This window comes from Ranitomeya imitator, chromosome 3 (assembly GCF_032444005.1).
Source record: "Ranitomeya imitator isolate aRanImi1 chromosome 3, aRanImi1.pri, whole genome shotgun sequence".
In the NCBI taxonomy this organism is placed as follows: domain Eukaryota; kingdom Metazoa; phylum Chordata; class Amphibia; order Anura; family Dendrobatidae; genus Ranitomeya; species Ranitomeya imitator.
In genome coordinates this window covers 274,123,427-274,151,204 of record NC_091284.1, presented here as the reverse complement: position 1 = coordinate 274,151,204, position 27,778 = coordinate 274,123,427, and the positions used below count along the sequence as shown (strand labels likewise).

The 27,778-nt window shown below is 42.1% G+C and overlaps 1 protein-coding gene across 1 annotated transcript in view; it reads left to right on the top strand.

The window, feature by feature from the left end:
• The window catches only part of LOC138669750 (myosin-binding protein H-like), a 208,450-nt gene that overhangs the window by 134,329 nt on the left and 46,343 nt on the right, over nucleotides 1-27,778 (top strand). Inside the window, exons 4-6 of the mRNA XM_069756474.1 lie at nucleotides 5,029-5,117; nucleotides 21,056-21,251; nucleotides 26,181-26,320. Coding sequence (XP_069612575.1) covers nucleotides 5,029-5,117; nucleotides 21,056-21,251; nucleotides 26,181-26,320 — 425 coding nt within the window. The remainder of the gene's footprint in view (nucleotides 1-5,028; nucleotides 5,118-21,055; nucleotides 21,252-26,180; nucleotides 26,321-27,778) is intronic.

The window sequence follows — 27,778 nt, the reverse complement described above, 5'->3', positions numbered from 1 at the left end:
CAATACTGGGTCTCACGTAATGTTTCCTTGATCGAAGATCTATATGATCATAATGTCCTAATGACCTTTGAACAAATACAAACTAAATACAGTATTCCAAGGCCCCAATTTTTTTGCAACCTACAGCTCAGATCAGCAATTCAATAACATTTACGCAGTATAAATATGACTCAAGCAATATCGTCCTTCCCTTTAATAGGAATCCTCAAATCACAGGGCCTCCAGGGACTTATTTCCACCTTATATACACATATGTTGTTTATGGTTACTGATTCTGCCTTATTGACAGTAAGAGAGAAAGATGAAGATTGGGAAGAGATTCTTGGATCCCCAACCAAGGTGTCTCCATCAGCTAATAACAAAATAACTCAATTATATATGGTACACCCCATTACGATTATTCAGAATGGGGTGGTCTCAATCTTCAGAATGCTTAAGATGTCATGCAATGGATGCGGATTTTATATACATGGTGTGGGGATGCGCAGTTATCCTATCCTTCTGGAAGGAGGTAACCTCGTTGTTTAAACTCCCTTATATGTACTCCTGTTCCTCTTAATCCATTAGTGTGCTTATTTAGTGTACTAGAAGAAGAGATATGGGGACACCATGTTAAAATTCTCCTGCGGGAGACGCTTTTCTTATCAAAGAAAATATTGGCGTTACGCTGGATGAGTAATGCACATCCATCTCACAGAGCTTGAATTGAGCTGGTAAATTCAATTATATCTTCCGTACGGAAAATGTATCAGAATAGGGGCTGCTTGGGGAAGTTTAATAAGATCTGGGATGTGTGGAACTCATCCCACCTTACTATATCACCACGTAGATAGTGATCTGGTACCATTATAAAAGCGGTAGTGGAAAATACATTGACTCACACTTTATAGTTCCATAATGTTGCTAACATAGTGGAAATTGTTCTTGGCAGCAGGGTAGTTTTAGCTTTTCTTTCTTTAAGAATATGATAGATATGTTGGATGTAGTGAATTATTCTGAGTCATGTATAACCAAACATATTTAAATTTGAGTGATGAGTCTTCTAATTACTCCTTACTTGTTCCATGGGCCTCGCAAAAGAGTGAAGACTTGTGGAATTGAAGTCTGTACAAATAGCTCATTATGCAAGTTTGTTGCTTTCATATAGTTAGCATGATGAGAGTGTATACATTATATTGGTTATATACAAATGTGTACATTTGTTTATTGCTGTTTAATAAACTAATTTAAAAAAGAAATATTATTATTCACAATAGCAAATAATAAGAATATACCGTAGATTCTAGGGGACGGTCAGCAAAGAAAGCACACCAATAAAAGTTTTTAAAAAAAGTATGCAACTTGCCTCTTCATTGAGAAAAAGGACTTGCACTCTACAGCAATCTTTTATAGCTTAAATAACATGAACAGTTAAAAATTGATAAAACAAATTAATTTTTTTTAATTTCAATATTACATTATACAATGCAATATTTATTTACCAAAGAAGAGACATTACTTCCCTAAGCTATTAATCAATTTAATAATGTCATATTTAGCAAAATAAATCTTTCACATAATCAGGTCTTCACCTAGCTCCTTTAGTTCCCCTTATCACACCTCCAGGTATCTCATCATGGGATAGTTTTCTTGGAGCTCCCCTTTAACATGTTCCTCCTAGAATACTCCTCAAGGGATCTCCGTGGTTACAATATGTTATTCCCTTGGTATTTTTCCTCCAGGGACATTTTCTTGAATTACTTTTTTCCTCTAGGGAATCCTACTGAATGCCAACCAATTTCCGAGCCTGCTTGAGTCGTGAATAACCCTTTTTTGATTCAATGTATGCACTTCTTCTCTAACTTGGAGTTGCTATGATCGAAGACCTGTACTAATTAATTTGTGTTCTCTCCCTCCAATATGCATACAAAGGGTCCTAATTTCATTATTCTGAACTATCTTTTTTACCCTACTGCATTTAGTGACACAGAGTGAAAATGTGGTGGCTAGTAGAGATGAGCAGTTCACTTTGCACAACCCTTGTCTATAGTCCAGGTCGATGCTTTCTGGCCATGGACAGAAGGTGCACAAATTTCCTGACCCTCCAGAATCCCATGTTCAGTTTGTGATTTGCTCCGTACGCCGCACACATGACATCACGCCAGGCCGGAAAATCAAATGCCACAATTTGAATCTGGAAGGTCCGGAATTTCGTACAGCTCCTGTTCACAGCCAGAAGAGCACTAATGGTGACCATGTAGCTAGGTTGCGCAAAACGATCTGCTCATCACTAATGCTAATTAAGATCACCCATAATGTTTTTACTGCAATAGGAAACTTCTTGTTCTATGCATCCTGATTACCAATTCTACAGTCCCTTAAGCTGACAATGACCTACTATTTATAGATTGTTTGGCTACAGAAAACTCAATTTTGTTATGCAGTAAAAAAAAAACTAAAATAGTAAATGTAGATATTGAGTATATTTTTATATCTGCATTTCTGTATATCTTATAATATTACATAAATACTTGCAGAGTCCGGGGTAATGTATATAAAAAAAACCTCAAATCTACTGTAGGGTGTAACATCCCAAACAATTCCCTCATCCATCATGAGCACCATGTCAACACGGCTCAGAATAGTTCAGAGAGTGAGAGACAAATCCTTGAAAATTTATAGCAAAAAATAACAAAAAAACATTTAAAATATCATACAGAACCTGGCAGAGAGATCAAACTTAATGCAAAAGGCAGGAAAGAAGGGAAGGGTGTAAGAGAGCATTAGGGTCTCTTCATGGCATTGACATGCCTCAAGGGAATGTCACACAGGTCCTACATATGGTGAGGTGTAGCATAATGTTTGTTAACTGGACCCCTCTAGTTTTCACTCCTGGTACACTAATAGCTAGGTGCTAGATTGATTTGGAGGTGGAGCCAATGGTACAGACATTTCTACAAAGTGTCCCAGGAAGTGTTTGACTTGTCTCCCATCAAGCATATTTATTCTATCATTGGTCAATTGTAAAGGGAGCTGCCAGCAGCGGATCTTGATGATTTGGCTGCCCAAGTATATTCAGCATGGCAGAACATTGCTCAGCCAACTCATAGTAACCTCATTAATAGCATGTTGAGGCATACAACTGCAAGTCTCATTCTCATTTTTTAATAAATTAAGAGATGCTTCCATTTTTACATCATTTGCATAAAAGTAATACGTGTGACAATCCTGTAATTTCTGTAAATTCACAACTTTTCCTTCTTGATGTTGAAATTTCAGTGTTGAGGAGTGTATTGCATTGTCCTACCATAATGTTTCACCAATTACATCTACATCACAATTGGAGACAGAGACAAAAGCATGAGAATGCCAATACCCAAGGAATCTCATGAAAACATACTTCTTGCAGAGCTGAATTCTAGACTTCAGCACTGCAAAATAACAGAGCTAATCATTGAGTCACAATAAGCTATTATTGTTCTTGGCAGCACAGGTCCAGTTTAAGCAGGACAATGAGCTGCCAAGAATAATAATCTTTTGTGCACAGCAAAAGATCATTTTGCCCGATGAACAAGCATTTTAGTGTGTTAACAACAGCATGTTTTAGACTGCATGATTATCATTAAATGAGCGTTCCATGAACCCTAAGTATCTGGTTCCTTTTAAGTGAATTTATGTATGTGAACTTGAACGTGTATGCCTTTAAGGGTACTTTAATGTATGTGTGAGTGTATGGTAACGCATTTTTATTGTCAAGATGAATAAAACTTGGCACTCAACGTGTGAAGAAAAAGCTTCTTAATTTATTGATGCATCCAGACAAACAAAACTGCTAAACGTTTTCGGTCCACACCGGACCTTCGTCAGAGCGTTTCTTTGACATTGGCTGGATATAGAAGCTAAACTGAATGGTAGCGCGTCAGAGCAGGGCAAACATACTGCAGCAAATGCTGGAGGATCGAAACACTCTTAAAGAAGAATTTGAAGCGCCATGGACGCTTTGAGCGTCAGTCCTTACTGCGTGGCACATCGCTCCTCCAGGATCCGGTCCTCAGCACCGTTATCCCCATTAGGCTTTGTTCCTTTCCATGGCGCTTCAAATTCTTCTTTAAGAAGAAACGCTCTGACGAAGGTCCGGTGTGGACCGAAAACGTTTAGCAGTTTTGTTTGTCTGGATGCATCAATAAATTAAGAAGCTTTTTCTTCACACGTTGAGTGCCAAGTTTTATTCATCTTTACTCGTCGGGTTGGACACCCTACTTGAGCACCTCCAAATCTCTACACCTATCGAGTGCCATGTTTTCTAATAGCATTTTTATTGTCAACTGGCCAGAGGTTCCTGGACAGTCCATAAATGTAGGGCACTTCTTTCCCCTGTGCGTAAAAAAAATATATGACGTGTCTGTGATTTATTTTGAAACTGGAAATTCTTGTACCGATTTTCATTACTGTATTTATCACCCTTTCACAGTGAATGCAATGAACATCTTCATATAGGAGTTATGGTCTGTGGATGTGTATCGATTATAATCTTAATGATTTGTTTTGGTCATCTAATGTATCCGGAAAAAAAAGTTGTCTGATTTTTTGACAAGCGGTACAGAAAAAGATGAAAAATCAAGTTAGCATCCCTAATTTACACTTGTGCATTGTATATAAGCAGTGCATGAAGGAATGAGCCATACTAATGTTTGAATGCGGACTCTATTTGTGTGCGTGTATGGGGGTTTGAACTTTACTATTTTATTATGGGTTTCCTGGAACATTTGGTAGATTCATATACGAAATTCTTTTGATCACTCATTATAAATTGCTCAGGTTAGAAAGAAGTACAACGTTTCTTTTTTTGTATTGTTTGGTATTTTGGAATTTCAGAATATTTTTATTTTTGTTGCATTACAAATATTTAATAACATTCTAATTGTTATAAAAAGAAATTGCAGAAATATAAGTAAATGTATTCTAGAAGATCACAATGTAATTCTTTTTTTGGAGAATCTGTTACATTTGAAGAGAATGTTATAATTATGTTCAAAAACTTTATTGTAGATCGTCCAAAAATTCGACTTCCCAGATACCTTCGTCAAACGTATGTGAAGCATGTTGGAGAAACAGTGAATTTGGTTATTCCTTTCCAGGTAATGGGGTCTAATTTGCAGTGTGTTGTGCTTACATATGATGAATTTGTATTGAATTTTCAAATTTGCAATATGACCTTTTAATACCTTGTCATATCTATGCAGTGTTGGAAACTGCTTAAAAACTCTATTTCTATAAATAACCAATAGCTAACAAGATTAGCTTGTCACTTTAAGATACATGGATTAGAACTAGTGATGAGCGAGTATACTTGTTTCTCGGGTTTTAACCGAGCACGCTTTGGTGGTCTCCGAGAATTTGTGACTACTCAGAGATTTAGCTTTTAAACGCTTAAGATGTGCAGGGTAATCACAGGTTCCAATTAGTGATGAGCGAGTATAGTTGTTGCTCGGGTTTTCCCAAGCACGCTCGGGTGGTCTCCGAGTATTTGTGACTGCTCGGAGATTTAGTTTTTGTTGATGCAGCTGCATGATTTACAGCTGCTAGACAGCTTGAATACATAAGGGGATTCCCTAGCAACCAGGCAACCCTTGTTGTGAATTCCGTTCTTGGGCTCCCTCCGGTGGTTGTAAATGGCACTTTTGTGAATTCTGCCCTTTGGCTCCCTCTGGTGGTTTTGAGTGGAACTGCTGCTCCTTGGGTTTAGCTTTGCAGCTGCTTTCACTAATCGTCTCTCCTGGCTCTGCTATTTAACCTGGCTCTAGTCTTCAGCCTATGCCACTTGTCAATGTTCTCTGGCTGGATTCACATCTCTGCTTGGATTCTCCTGGTTTCCTGATCAGTTCTGCAAAGATAAGTTCTGGCTTTGCTCATTTCAGTCCACATGTTGTGGACTTATTGTTCTGTGTATTCTATTTTTGTCCAGCTTGTCATTATGGATTTTTTCTGTTAGCTGGAAGCTCTGGGAAGCAGATTTACCCTCCACACCTGTAGTCAGGTGTGGAGATTTTGTAAACTCTGTGTGGATTGTTTTGTAGTTTTTATACTGACCGCACAGTATCCTTTCCTGTCCTATCTATCAAGCTAGACTGGCCTCCTATGCTAAAATCTGATTTCATCTCTGCGTATGTTATTTTCCCCTCCTCTCACCGTCATTATTTGTGGGGGGCTATCTTTCCTTTGGGGATTTTCTCTGAGGCAAGATAGGTTTCCTGTTTCCATCTTTAGGGGAAGTTAGATCTTAGGCTGTGCCGAGGGGTCTAGGGAGCGTCAGGTACCCCCCACGGCTATTTCTAGTTGCGCTGCTAGGTTCAGGGTCTGCGGTCAGTACGGATACCACCTCCTTCAGAGCTTGTCTCATGTTGTTCCTAAACCACCAGATCATAACAAACCCCCACATGTACTGAGGGTAGCTAGCAGCCATAAATCATGCAGCTGCATCAACAAAAACTAAATCTCCGAGCACTCACAAATACTCGGAGACCACCCGAGCATGCTCGGGAAAACCCGAGCAGCGAGTATACTCGCTCATCATTAATTAGAACCTGTGATTACCCTGCACATCTTAAGTGTTTAAAATTAATTTAAAGAAGTTGTTAAACAACAAGAATGTTTTTTAAAATAAACTATTTAAAATAAGAAAATAAGGCATAATAATAATACATTTACTTCTATTATGCCGACATATTCCTCAGCAATTTAAAATTCAATAGGAAAATGAACAAATAAAATAAGACATTACAGACTAATACAAATCCAACATACAGTATACCAAAAAGAGTGAGGGCCCTACTTACAAGTTTACAGTCTGTGAGGAAAGAAGGGTGGCAGAAAATGTGCTTATACTACATAGTCCAGCCATCAACATAAGAAATAAGTGTATTCAAATAAAGCTATGTGAAACAGTCATTAGCCAATCTATAATATAACGCTGGGAGCGTCACTCTGTCCGAAGCCTTTATAGACAGCGCAAGAGTAAGCGCCAGCGCAGTCTGGGCCTCACAGAGTGACGCTCCCAGGAGATCGCGATCTCCACCGGAGAGTCAGGGAACTCCAGGAGGGTAAGTATATTCACCTGTCCCCCGTTCCAGCGCTGCGTGCGGCTTGGTCTCCCGGGTCCTCCGCTGTGACGTTCCCAGTTCAGAGGGCGCGATGACGTGCTTAATGCGCGCCGGCGCCGCCCTCTGACTGAACAGTCACAGCCAGAGGAGCCGGAAGATGGCGGCGCGCAGCGCTGGAACGGGACAGACAGGTGAGTATAGCAAGTGCTGGGGGCCTGAGCTAGCGGTGACTCCGGCACCTGACCCCCACAGCGCGCCGGTGTCCCCGCCTGCTCAGGCCCCCAGCACTCGGCGACCAACGACGATAGGTGAGTATGGTATATTTTTTTTTTTTATATATGGCAGCAGCATACGGGGCATGTATAATGGAGCATCTTATGGGGGGCATATAATACAATGGTGGCGCAGGATGGGAGCAGCACATGACAGAACGGGGGCACAGGATGGCAGCAGCACATGACAGAACGGGCGCAGGATGGCAGCAGCACATGACAGAACGGGCGCAGGATGGTAGCAGCACATGACAGAACGGGGGCGCAGGATGGGAGCAGCACATGACTGAACGGGGGCGCAGGATGGCAGCAGCACATGACAGAACGGGGGCGCAGGATGGCAGCAGCACATGACAGAACAGGGGCGCAGGATGGGAGCAGCACATGAAAGAACGGGGGCGCAGGATGGGAGCAGCACATGACAGAACGGGGGCGCAGGATGGGAACAGCACATGACAGAACGGGCGCACGATGGCAGCAGCACATGACAAAACGGGCGCAGGATGGGAGCAGCACATGACAGAACGGGGGCGCAGGATGGCAGCAGCACATGACAGAATGGGCGCAGGATGGGAGCAGCACATGACAGATTAGGGGCGCAGGATGGGAGCAGCCCATGAAAGAACGGGGGCACAGGATGGGAGCAGCACATGACAGAACAGGGGCGCAGGATGGCAGCAGCACATGACAGAACGGGCGCAGGATGGGAGCAGCACATGACAGAACAGGGGTGCAGGATGGGAGCAGCACATGACAGAACGGGGGCACAGGATGGGAGCAGCACATGACAGGATGGGAGCAGCAAATGACAGAATGGAGGTGCAGGATGGGTGTAGAACATGTCAGAATGGGGGCGCAGGATGGGAGCAGCACATGTCACAATGGGGGCACAGGATGGAAGCAGCACATGACAGAATGGGGGCGCAGGATGGGTGCAACACATGACAGAATGGGGGCGCAAGATGGGTGCAACACATGGCAGGATGGGGGCGCAGGATGGGTGCAGCACATGACAGGATGGGGATGCAGGATGGAGCAGCACATGTCAGAATGGGGGTGCAGGATGGGAGCAGCACATGTCAGAATGGGGGTGCAGGATGGGTGCAGCACATGTCAGGATGGGGACGCAGGATGGAGCAGCTTATGACAGGATGGGGACGCAGGATGGAGCAGCACATACCAGGATGGAGACCATATACCAATATAGATGCTAGCCACCCGGGCGTAGAACGGGTTCAATAGCTAGTATCTGTATAAGTACAGATACAAAGTGCTACTAAGTGCATCAAGGGTGTGGAAACATGATAGAAGGGAACAGATGCTGAGGAAAATTTATGAAGGAAAAACAAGTAATCAATAAATTCGATAGGTTATAGGGCACTCTAAAGAAATGTATTATAGAGCACGCTTAAAACTGTGGTTACTGAGAATTAACTGGATTGTCCAGGGTAGTGCATTCCAGAGAACAGGCCCAGCATGGGAGAACTCTTGGTGACAGGAAAGAAAGTTCATATTATAAGGGATGAAGAGCATAGGTAGAGTGTTAGGCTAGGTTCACATTGTGTTAGCAGCAGCTCGTTCACCACATACGCTAACGGGCTGCTGCTAGCGCAAGTGCCGGCGCTACATCACGCTAGCGCAGATGGAGCTTCTGCTAGCTCCATCTGCGCTAGCAGTGACGGACCCGGAAACGCTATAGCCCGCGTCTCGAGTCCGTCACTCAAATGACGGCACATCACTAGTGCACGCCCATTGTGGGCGTGCGCTAGCGATGCGTTTGCCATTGCATTCAATGGCGGCATTAACGGACTACGTTACACCGTGTTATGCCGCGGTGTAACGTAGTCCGTTTAATGTTGTCAATGAACGCAATGTGAACCTAGCCTTAGCGAGGGAGGAGTTGTAGAGCAGTACAGAACTGTGGAAAGCTTTGTGGGTGAGGGTGAAAAATTTATATTGTACTCTGTAGCAGATAGACAACCAGTGCAATGACTGACTTAGCGTGGAGCTATTAGTGTTGCGATTGAACAGAAATATTCTGATATTATACACAGTAAAACGTAAGAAAAGGTTGAATTCTTGAGCCGTTTTCGAGATGCAGATGATATTAGCAAATGGGATATAAAGGAACATTTCAGTCAAATATAACCCCAAGAAAGCTAGCATGCTGCTTGGAATGGAAGTAATGGTAAAACCACCCATGGAAATAACATTATTGGTTTGCCATTAGTTTACCTGATTATGTGCCAGTATTTTGATTGCTATTACTGTATCTCTGCAGAAGAAAGGTGACAAAAAAAAGTTTTTTTGCACTCTGCAGTCATTTTTACATTGTGGGCCAGTTCAATATGAAAAATTTGATGAAAGGTCCTCTTCAGTTTGCAAAAGAAGAGTGGTTGAAAGCTGTAAGAAGCTTGTTGATGGTTATAGGAAGCCATTGATTGCAGTTATGTATTCCAAAGGGTGTGCAACCGAATATTAAGTTAAGGGTGCCAACAATTTGGTCTGGCCCATTTTGGGGTTTTTGTGTGAAAAAATGTCCAGTTTGCCTTTTTTTCTCAGTTTTTGTTCCAATACACACACAGGAAATAAACATAGTCATTGGAGTGCCCCCGCGGGCCGTGGGGTACTCGGATCCGGGCCCTTCTTCTGTCCTCGGTGGGGATGTCACGGTGGCTGACCCGGTCCGTGGCCCTAGGGGAATAGAAACTTTCATGAAGTCCTCAGGGACAGTTTCTTCGCAAAGTCTTCCTTCTTGTAAAACCAGTAGAGAGCACCTTTAAGAAGGTGCAAACTATGTACAAACAAGTTCTAATCATGCACAGTTCATGATTCCAATGTTCCTTTTGTGTAACAGTGATGAAAACTTGAAACAATAGGGATTACGGGTAAACAAAGTGATCCTTTTAAGTGTTAATCCTGGACGGGTTTTAGAGCAGCAAAAGAAACAGGAAAGGTTTTAAAAGATCTATGTACAGGTTGCGGTTTTCCGAGGTTTATTCAAGTTCTGGAGGTAGCTGCATCCAGGGCCCAGTACGGTACCTGGTAACCTTTGGCCTCGGACAATCCGTGTATATGTCCTTGTCTTTGCCGACCCCATGGATCAGTTGCTCAGTCATGGCCAGGTCAGGGGCTGCAATCGCAATCTGAGTGCTCAGATTGGTCATTGCATCAGCTTGTGCTGCCACTTCCTGCGTGGCTGTGGGGGTGGCCAGATCAGTCTGCCAGACACTGGGCAACAACATTAGGGGAGCACTCTTCCTTACACCCCAGGCAGGCCAACCATCAATTGTCCAATAGCGGGTGTAAGTGACTATGTCCCCCTTCTGCGCTTCATAGCCCATAGAGTCTGTCTCTGCGGGAGATGGTCTTCCTCGGTCGGTGGCGGAGGCCCCGACTGGTGGCTCTATCTCCTTTATATAGCCCTTTCCAGTCGGGTGGGGAGAAACTACCACCACCCCCCATCGCAACGGAAGCGCAGGGGACAGATCAAATGTGGGGCGGCGAGCGACCGCTGAAGTCAGCCTGGTCTCCGGGGTGCCAGCGTTCTTCATACCTGCACTGGATATGGTCCCTTCGGCACCGATCCGCTCCGCTATCCGGGATGCTGGAACCGTTGACTGTCCAGATGTTGGCCCCACCTGGGTGTTCTCCCGGTACAGGGTAGGTCTCTCTACCCTCGGTGCCATAAAGCTGTTGTGCCATGGCAGTCAATGCAGCTGTTCTACCCATAGCTGTACGAAGTCGATTTCCTCTAGCAGCGGCATGTCCGAGTATTCCTCCTCTGACGACTTGAGGCCGCAATGAATCAGGTCGCCCTCCAAGGTCCCTGCCGGTAGCCATCTTCGTTCGCTCTCACATGCTGCTCCTCCATTTTCTGGGGTTTGAGCTCCCGCATTCCTGAGCTCATCATCCTGCAGCCGTAGTCGGAGAGGGAGGTCGTTACCTTTGGCGCCACTTTCGCGGTCTCCTCCCATGGCACGCCCTCTTTCTTCTCCAGTGCTCCTCGTGGCGCAGTAATGGCGGCAGTTTTGGCGGTAATTTTTGGCGGTAAATGGCAATACACAGTCCTTGCAATAAATCACAGTACTAATACAACTCTGGCACAGTTTCTAGGCGCATATGACCCGAATTTCAGGCTTAAGTAGATCCTGTTCATGACGCCAAAATAGTTGGAGCGCCCCCACGGGCCGTGGGGTACTCGGATCTGGGCCTTTACCCCTGATGAAGCTGCCTTTGTGCGGCAACACGCGTAGGGCAACATAGCCCCACGGACTCTTTGGTACCCTGACAGATAGGATGGACTGGACTCCTAGCTTATCGGTTTAGATCTTCATTAAGCTTTGGGCACCGCACACCTTACTGGTATACATAAATATGATGCTCCCTCCTATATGAATGCTTATCGACTGATATTGATGCCTGATCAGGTTATTATATTTGGCTTATTATAGCCTCTGTGACGATATGGTAATTTAGGGGGCATGATGATGCCACATGTTTTGTAGGTGTATAATACTTTTGCTCATACATCTGTAATATTGTCCTTGCTGTCCTATTTGCTTATTATGTCTTGTAAGTATTAGCTAGGATGGGCGCCCTCCATTGCTATTAAGTCCATATGTATATACAGTGGGGCAAAAAAGTATTTAGTCAGTCAGCAATAGTGCAAGTTCCACCACTTAAAAAGATGAGAGGCGTCTGTAATTTACATCATAGGTAGACCTCAACTATGGGAGACAAACTGAGAAAAAAAAATCCAGAAAATCACATTGTCTGTTTTTTTAACATTTTATTTGCATATTATGGTGGAAAATAAGTATTTGGTCAGAAACAAAATTTAATCTCAATACTTTGTAATATATCCTTTGTTGGCAATGACAGAGGTCAAACGTTTTCTGTAAGTCTTCACAAGGTTGCCACACACTGTTGTTGGTATGTTGGCCCATTCCTCCATGCAGATCTCCTCTAGAGCAGTGATGTTTTTGGCTTTTCGCTTGGCAACACGGACTTTCAACTCCCTCCAAAGGTTTTCTATAGGGTTGAGATCTGGAGACTGGCTAGGCCACTCCAGGACCTTGAAATGCTTCTTACGAAGCCACTCCTTCGTTGCCCTGGCGGTGTGCTTTGGATCATTGTCATGTTGAAAGACCCAGCCACGTTTCATCTTCAATGCCCTTGCTGATGGAAGGAGGTTTGAACTCAAAATCTCACGATACATGGCCCCATTCATACTTTCATGTACCCGGATCAGTCGTCCTGGCCCCTTTGCAGAGAAACAGCCCCAAAGCATGATGTTTCCACCACCATGCTTTACAGTGGGTATGGTGTTTGATGAATGCAACTCAGTATTCTTTTTCCTCCAAACATGACAAGTTGTGTTTCTACCAAACAGTTCCAGTTTGGTTTCATCAGACCATAGGACATTCTCCCAAAACTCCTCTGGATCATCCAAATGCTCTCTAGCAAACTTCAGACGGGCCCGGACATGTACTGGCTTAAGCAGTGGGACACGTCTGGCACTGCAGGATCTGAGTCCATGGTGGCGTAGTGTGTTACTTATGGTAGGCCTTGTTACATTGGTCCCAGCTCTCTGCAGTTCATTCACTAGGTCCCCCCGCGTGGTTCTGGGATTTTTGCTCACCGTTCTTGTGATCATTCTGACCCCACGGGGTGGGATTTTGCGTGGAGCCCCAGATCGAGGGAGATTATCAGTGGTCTTGTATGTCTTCCATTTTCTAATTATTGCTCCCACTGTTGATTTCTTCACTCCAAGCTGGTTGGCCATTGCAGATTCAGTCTTCCCAGCCTGGTGCAGGGCTACAATTTTGTTTCTGGTGTCCTTTGACAGCTCTTTGGTCTTCACCATAGTGGAGTTTGGAGTCAGACTGTTTGAGGGTGTGCACAGGTGTCTTTTTATACTGATAACAAGTTTAAACAGGTGCCATTACTACAGGTAATGAGTGGACGAAAGAGGAGACTCTTAAAGAAGAAGTTACAGGTCTGTGAGAGCCAGAAATCTTGATTGCTTGTTTCTGACCAAATACTTATTTTCCACCATAATATGCAAAAAAAATGTTAAAAAAACAGTCAATGTGATTTTCTGGATTTTTTTTCTCAGTTTGTCTCCCATAGTTGAGGTCTACCTATGATGTAAATTACAGACACCTCTCATCTTTTTAAGTGGTGGAACTTGCAGAATTGCTGACTGACTAAATACTTTTTTGCCCCACTGTATATACCTTTTTTTTGGGCAATTACTTGATTACCTCCTATGTATTGTTGTTATTGGAGGGGGCTCTATCATATGTCTTAGCCCTCTCAGGTGCCAAAAACATCTCAGTCTGTGGGATATGTTCTTTACTCTTGTCATTATGGGTATTTTTGTGCTCTTTTAATGGTTTTTAAATGTTGTTGTTTGCTTACCCTTTCTTGTAATAAATATCTGTTTTTGGTAATATATTTTGTCCTGTTGATCTCTTATTTCAACATGTCTTTTTCTATGTGGTCTAGTGGAAGTTCCCAGACAGTCAAACAGTATAACAGTAGTAAACGGAATCTCTTGGGAAAACACTTATCAGTCTGATGAGGACTTGCTTGTAGAGTCGTCTTCTCCAATGTAATCGCCGAGAAACAGCGGCACTTGTCGTCCCTCTGTTATCCGTGGGCTGCGTAGTTTCTAGGAATCCGCAACCTGGGGTTTAAGGGGTTACTGTGGTGAGCAGAGGGGATGCTAGGCAAACGGGGTCCCCTGTGCTCTGAGTCTTTTGCTTCAACAGTGCAGCCTATCCTGTGAGAACGATGCTCAGTCTATTATTGGGTCTCCCAACAGGAATCAGCGGCTCTGCCCTAATACCTTGGGTACTAGGGTCCACTGTCTCTGCACGGGCCACTGTCTCTGCATGGGTCACTGTCTCTGCAAGGGTCACTGACTCTGCACGGGCATCAGGGCGCACCTCTCCAGTCACAGCAGAGTCCGCTTTCACGTACTCACAAGATGCAGTCTTTCTGGACAATCTCCCTGTCTCAGTCCTCCGATCGGGAGCTCTCTCTCTCTTCCCCGGAGCGCAGCTGTGTGCTGTTCTGTCCGCTGTATATGCTGCTCTCCCCACTGCACCCGCTGCTCTCTCTCCAGTACACGCTGCTCTAGCCCTGGAACGTGTGCCTTTTTCCTCTCTCAGCCCGGCTTCTTTCCTATCCCAGTCTCTAAGTCTTCCCCAGGGAAAACTGCTGCACAGCTAAGTGGTTCCAGGCACGGAGCAGAGAAGGTCACCCCCTTACATCTGCTCCCTGCGTGCTTCCCTGAGACCCTCGGAACAACGCGATGTGATTGTGTTGTTCCAAGCGTCTCCTCCCTGCAGGCCATTGATCCAAAATAGCTGCGGGGCTCCTTCCGTGTCCTGCAGGGAGGTGGCTTGCAAGTGCCTGCCGAGAGCAGGCACCGGCAAGCCTGCAACACTGCCTGTCAGATCGCTGATCTGACACAGTGCTGTGCAAAGTGTCAGATCAGTGATCTGACACTATACTGTGATGTCCCACCCTGGGACAAAGTAAAAAAGTTTAAAAAAAAAATATTTACATATGTAAAAAAAAAACAAAAAAAATTACATAAATTAAAAAAATATATTTACATATAGTTCCAAGAAAAACATTTCATTATGTAAATAAAAAAAACAATAAAAGTACACATATTTAGTATCACCGCGTCCGTAACGACCCAACCTATAAAAGTGTTCCACTAGTTAACCCCTTCAGTGAACACCATAAGAAAAAAAAACGAGGCAAAAAACAATAATTTATCATCATACCGACTAACAAAAAGTGGAATAACACGCAATCAAAAAGAAAGATATAAATAAACATGGTACCGCCAAAATATCATCTTGTCCAGCAAAAAACGAGCCGCCATACAGCGTCATCAGCAAAAAAGTAAAAAAAGTTACAGCCCCTCCCAAGAAATTCAAGAATTGCTGGTTTTTGTTCATTCTACCTAATAAAAATCAGAATAAACAGCTATCAAAAATATCATGTGCCTGAAAATGGTACCAATAAAAACGTCAACTCGTCCTGCAGAAAAACAAGACTTCACATGACTATGTGGACCAAAATATGGAAAAATTATAGCTCTCTATTTTTTGCAATGAAAAGCGTATTTTAGTGTGTGACCGCTGCCAAACATAAAAACCCGCTATAAAAACCCTCTATAAATAGTAAATCAAACCCCCCTTTATCACCGCCTTAGTTAGGGAAAAATAATAAACTTTAAAAAATGTATTTATTTCCATTTTCCCATTAGGGTTAGAGTTAGGGTTGGACCTAAAATTAGGGTTGGGGCTAAAATTAGGGTTAGGGTTGGGGCTAAAGTTAGGGTTGGGGCTAAAGTAAGGGCTAGGGCTGTGGCTAAAGTTAGGGTTAGGGTTGGGGTTAAAGTTATGGTTGGGGCTAAAGTTAGGGTTGGGGCTAGAGTTGGGGTTAGGGTTTGGATTACGTTTACGGTTGGATTAGGGGTGTGTCAGGGTTAGGGGTATGGTTAGGGTTGAGATTAGGCTTAGGGGTGTGTTGGGGTTAGGGGTGTGTTGGCGTTGGAATTAGGGTAAGGGGTGAGTTCACGTTAGGGGTGTGGTTAGGGTTTGGATTAGGGTTAGGGGTGTGTTGGGGTTAGGGTTGGAGTTAGAATTAGGAGGTTTCCACTATTTAGGCACACCAGGGGCTCTGCAAATGCAACATGATGTCCGATCTCCGAATCCATACAATTTTGCGTTGAAAAAGTAGATCGGTGCTCTGCCCTTCCCTTCCAAGCTCTGCCGTGTGCCCAAACAGTGGATTACCCCCACATATGGGATATCAGCGTACTCAGGACACATTGGACAACAACTTTTGTGGTCCAATTTCTCCTGTTACCCTTGGGAAAATACAAAACTGGGGACAAAAAATATTTTTTGTGAAAAAAAAAGATTTTTTATTTTCACAGCTCTGCATTATAAACGTTAGTGAAACACTTGGGGGTTCAAAGTTCTCACAACACATCTAGATAAGTTCCTTGGGGGGTCTACACTGTGTGCAAAATTATTAGGCAAGTTGTATTTTAGAGGATTATTTTTATTATTGATCAACAACTAAGTTCTCAATCAACCCAAAAGACTCATAAATATCAAAGCTTAATATTTTTGAAGTTGGAGCTGTTTTTTTTTATAGATTTGGCTATCTTAAGAGGATATCTGATTGTGCAGTAACTATTACTGTGCAGAATTATTAGGCAACTTAATAAAAACCAAATATATTCCCATCTCACTTGTTTATTTTCACCAGGTAAACCAATATAACTGCACAAAATTTAGAAATAAACATTTCTGACATGCAAAAACAAAACCCCAAAAAATTAGTGACCAATATAGCCACCTTTCTTTATAATGACACTCAACAGCCTTCCATCCATAGATTCTGTCAGTTGCTTGATCTGTTTATGATCAACATTGCGTGCAGCAGCCACCACAACCTCCCAGACACTTTATCGAGAGGTGTACTGTTTTCCCTCCCTGTAGATCTCACATTTTATGAGGGACCACAGGTTCTTTTTGGGGTTCAGATCAGGTGAACAAGGGGGCCATGTCATTATTTTTTCTTCTTTGAGACCTTTACTGGCCAGCCACACTGTGGAGTAGTTGGAGGCATGTGATGGAGCATTGTCCTGCATGAAAATCATGTTTTTCTTGAACAATACCGACTTCTTCCTGTACCACTGCTTGAAGAAGTTGTCTTCCAGAAACTGGCAGTAGGTCTGGGAGTTGAGCTTCACTTCATCCTCAACCAGAAAAGGTCCCACAAGTTCATCTTTGATGATACCAGCCCATACCAGTACCCCACCTCCACCTTGCTGGTGTCTGAGTCGGAATAGAGCTCTCTCTGCCCTTTACTGATCCAGCCTCTTGCCCATCCATCTGGCCTATCAAGAGTCACTCTCATTTCATCAGTCCATAAAACCTTTGAAAAGTCAGTCTTAAGATATTTCTTGGCCCAGTCTTGACGTTTTATCTTGTTTCTTGTTCAAAGGTGGTCGTTTTTCAGCCTTCCTTACCTTTGTCCATGTCCCTGAGTATTGCACACCTTGTGCTATTTTGTTACTCCATTAACGTTGCACCTCTGAAATATGGCATCTTGGCAGCTTCACGCTTGATTTTCCTCAATTCATGGGCAGTTATTTTGCGCCTTTTTTGCCTAACATGCTTCTTGCGACCCTGTTGGATATTTGCCATGAAACGCTTGATTGTTCGGTGATCACGCTTCAGAAGTTTGGCAATTTCAAGACTGCTGCATCCCTCTGCAAGACATCTCACAATTTTGGACTTTTCGGAGCCCGTCAAATCTCTCTTCTGACCCATTTTTCCAAAGGAAAGGAAGTTGCCTAATAATTAACCACACCTTATAAAGGGTTTTGACACCCCTCCCCATTACAGAGATGCACATCACCTGATTTACTTAATTGGTAGTTGGCTCTCAAGCCTGAACATCTTGGAGTAGGACAACATGTATAAAAAGTATCATGCGATCAACTTGCCTAATAATTCTGCACACAGGGTAGTTTCCATTATGGGGTCACTTGTAGGGGGTTTCTACTGTTTAGGTACATCAGGGGCTCTGCCAACGCAACGTGACGCCCGCAGACGATTCCATCAAAATCTGCATTCCAAAACGCCACGTCATCCCTTCCGAGCTCTGCCATGCACCCAAACAGTAGTTTACCCCACATATGGGGTATCAGTGTACTCAGGACAAATTGCACAACAACTTTTGGGGTCCAATTTATCCTGTTACCCTTGGAAAAATTAAAAATTGGGGGCGAAAAATCATTTTTGTGAAAAAAATAAGATTTTTTATTTTTACAGCTCTACATTCTGTGAAGCACTTTTGTGGGGTTTCCATTGATTAGGCACATCAGGGGCTTTGAAAACGAGACATGGCGTCCTATCTCAATTCCACACAATTTTGCATTGAAAAGTCAAATGCAACGTGACGCCCGCAGACCATTCCATCAAAGTCTGCATTCCAAAACGCCACTTCTTCCCTTCTGAGCTCTGCCATGCGCCCAAACAGTGGTTTACCCCCACATATGAGGTATCAGCGTACTCAGGACAAATTGCACAACAACTTTTGGGGTCCATTTTCTCCTGTTACCCTTGGTAAAATAAAACAAATTGGATCTGAAGTAAATTTGTTGTGAAAAAAAGTTAAATGTTCATTTTTTTTTTAAACATTCTAAAAATTCCTGTGAAACACCTGAAGGGTTAATAACCTTCTTGAATGTGGTTTTGAGCACCTTGAGGGGTGCAATTTTTAGAATGGTGTCACACTTGGGTATTTTCTATCATATACACCCCTCAAAGTGACTTCAAATGTGATGCGGTCCCTAAAAAAAATGGTGTTGTAAAAATGAGAAATTGTTGATCAACTTTTAAACCTTATAACTCCCTAACAAAAATAAATTTTGGTTCCAAAATTGTGCTTATGTAAAGTAGAGATGTGGGAAATGTTACTTATTAAGTATTTTGTGTGACATATCTCTGTGATTTAAGGGCATGAAAATTCAAATTTGGAAAATTGCGAAATTTTCGCTAAATTTCAGGTTTTTTTTTTCACAAATAAACTCAAGTAATAACAAAGAAATTTTGCCATTAACATGATGTACAATGTGTCACGAGAAAACAATGGAACGCTTTCATGGATTAAGATTATTCTGACAGAATTATAACCTCATAAAGGGACTGTGGTCAGAATTGTAAAAATTGGCCCTGTCATTAACGTGCAAGCCACCCTTGGGGGTAAAGGGGTTAAAATAAAAAATGTTGGTCTACTGAAATGTATGTTCAGTAAATTCACTCAATACTTGGTCAGGGTTCCATTTGCATCAATTATTGAATTCATCAATGCCACATGGCATGGAGACAGTCAGCGTGGGGCAGCACGGTGGCTCAGTGGTTAGCACTGCTGCCTTGCAGTGCTGGAGTCCTGAGTTCAAATCTCACCAAGGAGAACATCTGCAAGCAGGTTGTGGGTTTCCTCCCACATTCCAAAAGACATACTGATAGGGAATTTATATTGTGAGCCCCATCGGGGACAGCAATGATAATGTATGTAAAGCACTGTGGAATATGATAGCGCTGTATAAAAATAAAGACTATTATGTGGCACTGCTCAGGTGTTATGGAAGCCCAGGTTGCTTTGATAGCAGTCTGGTGTCTCTCAGCTTCCTCTTGACAATACCCCATAGATTCTCTATGGGGTTAAGGTCAGGCTAGTTGCTGACAATCAAGCATTATGATATTGGTGTTTTTAAGCCAGGTATTAGTACTTTTGGCAGTGTGGACAGGTGCCAAGTCCTACTGGAGAATTAAATTTCCATCTCCAAAAAGCTTGTTGGCAGAGGGAAGAATGAAGTGCTATAAAATTTACTGGCAGATGACTGTGCTGACTTTGGTCTTGATTAAACACAGTGAACCTACACCAGCAGATGACATGGCTCTCCAAACCATCACTGATTGTGGAAACTTCACACTGGACCTCAAGCACCTTTGATTGTGTGCCTCTCCACTCTTCCTCCAGACACTGGGACCTTGATTTCCAAATTAAATGCAAAATTTACTTTCATTTGAAAACAACACCTTGGACCACTGAGCAACAATCCAGTTATTTTTCTCCGTGGCCAAAAAACACCTTGGACCACTGAGCAACAGTCCAATTCTTTCTCTCCCAGGCCCAGGTAAGATGCTTCTGGCGTTGTCTATTGGTCATGAGTGGCTTAACACAAGGAATGCAACACTTGCAGCCCATGTCCTGGATACGTCTGTGTGTGGTGGCTCTTGAAGCAATGACTCCACCAGCAGTCCACTCCTTGTGAATCTCTCCAAAATGTTTGAATATACTTTTCTTAACAATCCTTTCAAGGCTGCAGTTATTACGGTTGCTTGTGCACCTTTTTCTACCACACTTTTTCCTTCCACTTAACTTTCCATTAATATGCTTGGATACAGCACTCTGTGAACAGCCAGCTTCTTTAGCAATGACCTTTTGTGGCTTACCCTCCTTGTGAAGTGTGTCAATGACTTCCTTCTGGACATCTGTCAAGTCAGCAGTCTTCCCCATGATTGTGGAGCCTAATAAAACAGACTAACGGACCTTTTTAAAAACTTAGGAAGCCTTTGTAGGTGTTTGTTGTTAATTATTCTAATTTATTGAGATAATGACTTTTAGGTTTTCATTGGCTGTAGGCCATAATCAATCATCAACATTAACAGAAATAAACACTTGAAATCGATCACTCTGTTTGTAATGACTCTATATAATATCTGAGATTCACTTTTTGTTTTGAAGAACTGAAATTAACTTTTTGATGATATTCTAATTTGTGAGCTGCCTCTGTATGAGTTTCACTTTTTGTATTGAAGAACTGACATACCTTAACTTTTTGATGTTATTCTAATTTTGTGAAAGGCACCTGTACATTACATCCCCACTGAACTCATAATTTGCTGGAAGTACCTGAAGAATCTAAACAACAATTATCTTACAGGCCACTTAACACTCTGTTGAGATCGAGGGGGGTTTCAATGATGACAGTTCAATTGTGCAAATAATTTTATTATATTTAATCTTTTTGTTTTGCAATTTCTTGAAATTTCGTAAATGTAATTTTTTTTTTCTTTCTTGCAGGGTAAGCCAAAGCCACAAGTTAATTGGACTATAAATGGACAACCTCTAGATCCTAAACAAGCAAGTGTTAGGAACAGTGAAAGCGACACCATTCTTTTTATCCGCAAAGCTGAGCGTAAAGATTCAGGGGTTTATGAACTCACAGTAAAAATTGATGACTTGGAAGATAAAGCAAAGATTGATATAAAAATTGCAGGTAATTATATATATTAAGACTAATAATTTAACATTTCCCTGGTGGTCTAGAATAGTGGGAAGATTAATGCCATCTTCCCTAATGGTCTGGGAAATGTTAATTGGAGTTTACCTGATGGTTTATACAGAGAGGGAGTTAATACCATTTTGGTCATCTAGGGTGGTGGTAAGTCTACCAGGAGAGTAAGGGGTTAATGTATGCTTTCTTGGTGGTCTAGGGTAGTAGATGGATTAATACTGTTTTACCTGCTGGCTTAGAATATAGAGAGAAGGATGAAGACTACTACTCTAATGGTCTTTACTTTTTGACATTGATGGAATGAAAGCAGATCTGTCACCAGATTTCACATTATAAATTGCATACACACATGGATAAAATTGTTGGGACCCTTCTGCTAAAGTCATAAAGACCCACAATGATCTCTGAAAAACCTTGAAACTGACAAAAGTATTTTTCAATTTAAATTTACAGACTGTCAACTAATGAAAATCATAAATTACTTTTAAATTGTGGTTCAACAGAAAAATTAGAATAAAAATGAAATTGAAAATGGCTAAGATATAAATGATGGTAACCATTGAAGAGATTGAAAATAATTTGACCATAGGGATATGTTAAGTGAAGGTGTGTCCTGTGATTAGAATCACAGGTGTCTAAAAGCTTGCAATCAGTCAGTCTGCTTCTTAGGCCGGTTTCACACGTCAGTGGCTCCGGTACGTGTGGTGACAGTTTCCTCATGTACCGGAGACACTGACTAATGTAGACACATTAAAATAAATGTGTCTCTGCACATGTCAGCGTGTTTTCATGGACCGTGTGTCCATTTGCAAAACACGGAGACATGTCAGTGTTCGTGGGAGCGCACGGATCACAGGGACCCATTAAAGTCAATGGGTACGTGTAAACACGTACTACATATGGATGCTGTCTGTGTGCCATCTGTGTGCTGTCCGTGTGCATTTTTCCTGTCATAGGGTTAAAAGTGTAAAAATTGTTGCAATACACGGACACGGACACACGTACAGCAAATGTACAGCACACGGACCCTAAAAACGTACTCACGGACATCACACGGATCCCACATGGATGGCCTACCTGAGCACACGGACACACAGACACGGATAACTCCGGTACCGTTTTCTCCGGTACCGGAATTATCTGTACGTGTGAGACTGGCCTTAAGTGGTGAAAAGTAGTCATTGTGCTGTTTAGTATCATGGTGTGTTTCACACTGAACATTAACCATAGAAAGTAAAGAGTTGTCTCACGAGATTAGAAAGAAAATTATAGACAAATTAATTAAAGGGAAAGGCTATAATCCATTTCCAAACTGCTGTTCTTTTTACTAGAATTATGCATATTATTCAGAAGTTTAAGGTCTATGGTACTTTAGCTAATCTCCCTAGACATGACCCAAGAGGTAAATTGATGATAAATTTAAAAATCAGATAATACAAGCCAAAGACCCTAGAATAACTTCCAAAGATATTAGAAATTAACACCAAGGTCTAGGTACATCAGTTTCAGATCACATCATCCTTCATTGTCTTGGCCAAAATGTCATTCATGGAGGACAACCAAAGAGAAAAGCACTGTTTAAACCCTTCATGACCTTGGGATTTTCCATTTTTCCATGTTCGTTTTTCACTCCCCTCCTTCCAGAGTCATAACTCTTTTATTTTTCTGTCAATATGGCCATATGAGGGCTTATTTTTTGTGTGACGAGTTGTACTTTTGAACGACATCATTGGTTTTACCATGACGTGTACTAGAAAATGGGAAAAAATTCCAAGCGCTGTGGAATTGCAAAAATTACGAGTTCATAGACACCAAACATGTCTAGGTTATTTTTATCTAAGTGGTGAAAAAAAATTCCAAACTTTGCTAAAAAAAAAATTGTGCCATTTTCCGATACCCATAGCATCTCCATTTTTCGTGATCTGGGGTTGGGTGAGGGCTTATTTTTTGCGTGCAGAGTTGACGTTTTTAGTGATACCATTATGGTGCAGATACATTCTTTTGATCACCCGTTATTGCATTTTAATACAATGTCACAGCGACCCAAAAAAACGTAATGTTGGCATTTCTAATTTTTTTCTTGATTGATAGATTGGGCGATTCTGAACGCGGCTATACCAAATATTTATATATTTTATTTTTATTGTTTTATTTTAAATGGGGCGAAAGGGGGGTGATTTAAACTTATATGTTTTTTAATTTATTTCATTTTTTTAAACATTTTTTTTTTTTACTTTTGCCATGCTTCAATAGCCTCCATGGGAGGCTAGAAGCTGGCACAACTCGATCGCCTCAGCTACATAGGAGTGATCATCAGATCGCTCCTATGTAGCTGAATTACAGGCTTGCTATGAGTGCCGACCACAGGATGGCGCTCATAGCAAACCAGCATCAGTTACCATAGAGGTCTCAAGGACCTCTATGGTTACTATCCTGACGCATCGCTGACCCCCGATCATGTGACTGAGGTCGGCGATGCGCGCATTTCCGGCCATGCGGCCGGAAGCGGTAGTTAAATGCCGCTGTCAGCGTTTGACAGCGGCACTTAACTAGTTAATAGCGGCGAGTGGATTGCGATTCCACTTGCCGCTATTGCGCGCACATGTCAGCTATTCAAAACAGCTGACATGTCGCGGCTTTGATGTGGGCTCACCGCCGGAGCCCACATCAAAGCAGGGGATCTGACCTCGGACGTACTATCCCGTCTGAGGTCAGAAAGGGGTTAAAGCAAAACTTATAAAAGCAAGACTGTAATTAGACAAAATGCACACTGACAAGTCTCAAAGCTTCTGGGAGAATGTCTTTTGGAAAGATGAGACAAAACTGGAGCTCTTTGGCAAGTGACAGCTTGCCTCATCAGCTCTACGTTCACAGATGCAAAATGAAGTATACAAACAAAAAAGAACATTGAGCCTCCTCCATGTTTCACACTAGGTACAGTTATGTTTTGGGGCTGCTTTGCTGCATCTTGCACAGGGTGTCTTGAATCTGTGCAGGGTACAATGAAATCTCAAGACTATCAGGGCATTATGGAGCGAAATGTGCTTCAAAGTGACAGAAAGCTTGGTCAAAGATCATGGGTCCTCCAACAGGATAATGACCCAAAATACACAACTAAAATGATCCAAGAATGGCTAAGAATAAATCCCTGGACACTTCTGAAGTGATCTTCTATGAAGTCTGATCTATATCTTATTTAACATCTCTGAAAGGAGTTGAAACATGCAGTCTGGGGAAAGTACTCTTCAAACGAGAGGCAGCCAGAGCAGTTTGCTCATGAGGAGTGGGCCCAAACACCTGTGAACAGGTGCAGAAGTTTCAGTGAGGGTACAGAAACATGCATTCATTTTATCATGTGACGTACTGGATAGCAGAAAAAAACTCCTAGTATACAAAAAAAAAACACAATACTGCAATTGTTTTTGTGTTTTTTACTTCCAGTGTTAATCATACAGTAAATATTTCCTGACAGTTGATTTTCCATGTCCCTACGATGACAGGAATTCCAAACTTTTTTTTTTTATAGTGAAAATCAGAAATTTGTTAAAATGAAAAAAAAGTTTGTATCAGCACATTCCAAGACTCATATATTTTTAATATTCAATAAAATTTGCTGTGTGATAGCTTGTTTTTAGTGATACAATTTGTGGTATTTTGATAGCCTTTTTTTTGCATTTTTTGGATGAATTAATTTAATATTTTGATAGATCAAACTTTTATGGATGTAACGATACGACTTGTATTTTTTTATTTTAATGAGATAAAAAGGAGGGTGATTTGAACTTCTATTTCTATATTTTTTATTTTTGTTATGTTTTTAAAAATACCACCCATTTACTCTTTTTAGAACAACTCGCACCCCGGTCGATTGACAGCGACATTTAACAGGAACTCCACTCCTTGAGCTACTGTTAGGGCCAGAGCAGATGATCATTTGCTCTCCATCCTAGAAAAATGGTCCCATTATATTAATCACACTCGGATCAGAGTTTGATAAAAGTAGAATTCATTTTTTCTCGGATGTGGAGAATTAAAAAAATTTCTCCATCTTCTCCATTCAGTCTGTCTGTGAATATCTGACTGCACATAGATGTCATCCGAATGTGGTCTGGTGTTTTCCTCTAACCTATAAACATGAATGGGTGTTGCCATCCACTTACCAGAGGCAAATCGCACATGCGGCAATTTTTTTCCTTAGACGTGTGCACCACCCCATTGAACAACATTATTCTGAGTGCGAGCCATTGTTTTAATTTACCACACTTGGTCCTTTGAGGCATATGATGGCTGAACATCGCAACCATCATTTGACAGGAAAGATATGGGCTCATATTGTGAGCTTGCATCAAAGTCAGGGAACTGAAATAAGGCATAACTGTATGCCGTATTGCAGCGAGGGATTAAATGGGTTTTCCACTACTGCACAACACCAGTTTGCTCAATTCAGGATTCTAATTAAAATAAAGACATTAAATACTTCTCTCCTTTAGTGGTGTTGATCCAGAGATGTCGTCCACTCTTTGGCTGCAGCTCATCAATATTCCGTTAAGGTGGATGGCAGCGCCAATAAAATAGGATAAAGGCTGTAGCTGGCGAGCAGCTGCTAACTGGCTGCAGCCTGTATGGGCCACAAGTCATGTCCACTCTCTGGGAACAGTGGTGGCGACATTTCTGGAGCAGATGAAGCGCGTATACATTGTTTTTATTTAAGTAAGATAAATTGAACTGAATACAAATTGCACCTTATAGATCAGAAAGATACTGCACTTTATAATCCATAATATACATGGGTATTGAAGCCATTATGGGTTGCGTGAATTGTTTGTTGTTACATATTTTTAATATAATTAGCAAAATTGTTACAAATGTTTATTAATATGTTCTTTATATTAATGCATTGTTTCTTTTTAGAACGTCCTGGTCCTCCTAAAAGTATCAAGTTAGTGGATGTATGGGGCTTTAATGCAGCTCTTGAGTGGACCCCACCAATGGATGATGGTAACTCAGAAATTACTGGCTATACCCTGCAGAAGTCAGATAAGAAAACTGGGGCAAGTATTTGCAATTTTGAACAGGTTTCCTAAACATATAATTATTATATAATATTGATATGCCCATTTGTTTGCTGTGACGCCACAAACAGAATTTATCATTCTCTCATTCATTTTGTTTTACCGTTTTAATTACCTTTTTATTTGATGGTATAAAACTGAGTGGTGAAGAGGAAAGACAAGTAATTTGATATATAATTTCTATTAAACAATCATCCCACATTTATGCAGCTTGAGTAATAATGCTCATAATATTGGGTTTCTTCTGAGATGATTTGACACTGGATTATATATTTAGGAAGCTAATATGAAAAGTGTATGTATTCTTTAAAGGGAAGCTATCGGCGGAGAAATATAGTATTTACAGTATGTGCAGTCATTGCAATAATTTGCAGATAAATATCATTTAAGACTCGCAAACGATAGCTGTATAATAGACAGCCCTGGGTGTAGTCAGCAGGCCCCTGACAGGCATGGTGAAATGGTTAAAAGGAACTTGTCACCAGGTTTGGCTGATATGAGTTACGGCCACCGCCTTTCAAGGCCGATATACAGCATTTTATAATTTAATTTTTTTATATTTTCTAAATGTCTTATCTGAGTTTTTATTAACATTTTTAGTCCAGCTTCACTCTTTTCTCCTTTGGTTGCTTAGATATTATCCTGCAATATTGCTATATGTTTATGTATTTCATTGTTAGGTTGGGGTCACACTTGCAAGTTCAATGCGAGAAACTTGCGCGAGTCTCTCCCATCAATACCCAACACAGCCGTAGGAACTCGGGACCGGAGCGAACGGCTTCATGGTTTTCTATGCAGCTGAACGATCCGGTCCCGAGTGCCGGCAGCAGCGTAGGGTATTGATGCGAGAGACTCGCGCAAGTTTCTCGCATTGAACTCGCTAGTGTGACCCCGGCCTTCCATGATGGGCAGCCAATTCGGTCCTGGCATTGTTCCAGCTCGAGCTTTTATGGCAGTGGAGCGCCCCCAGTACGGCAGTGGGGTACTCGGAGCCGGGCCCTTTGGTTCTCAAAGGGGGATGTTACGGTGGCTGACCCGGTCCGTGGCCCTAGGGTCGTCCGTTGTAAATGGGGAAAAGGTCTTTTAAGGGATAATGTTTGTGACGCCACCTGTGGTATTCGGTCAGGGTGACGGACGCTGCTTAAGGGTCCGCTTGGGTGATGTGATGGCAGCTAGATGTATACCTTCACACAGGTGAAGTATGTCCCCAGGGCTTCCCAGAGTGTAGATGGTGGATCGTGTGAGGCGCAGTGAAGAACGAGGACACAAGGTTGCAGTCTCTTTACCTTTACTGAAGCCTTCAGCATCCACAGTCCAGAGCACCAGATCACAGGGTAGGCAGAGTCCAGCAAATCCGAAGGCAAATCCAGAGTCCTCTTACCCAGGTGGAAATCAGTAGCCTTCCTCTAGCGCCTGGATGTTGTAGTACCTTACTGC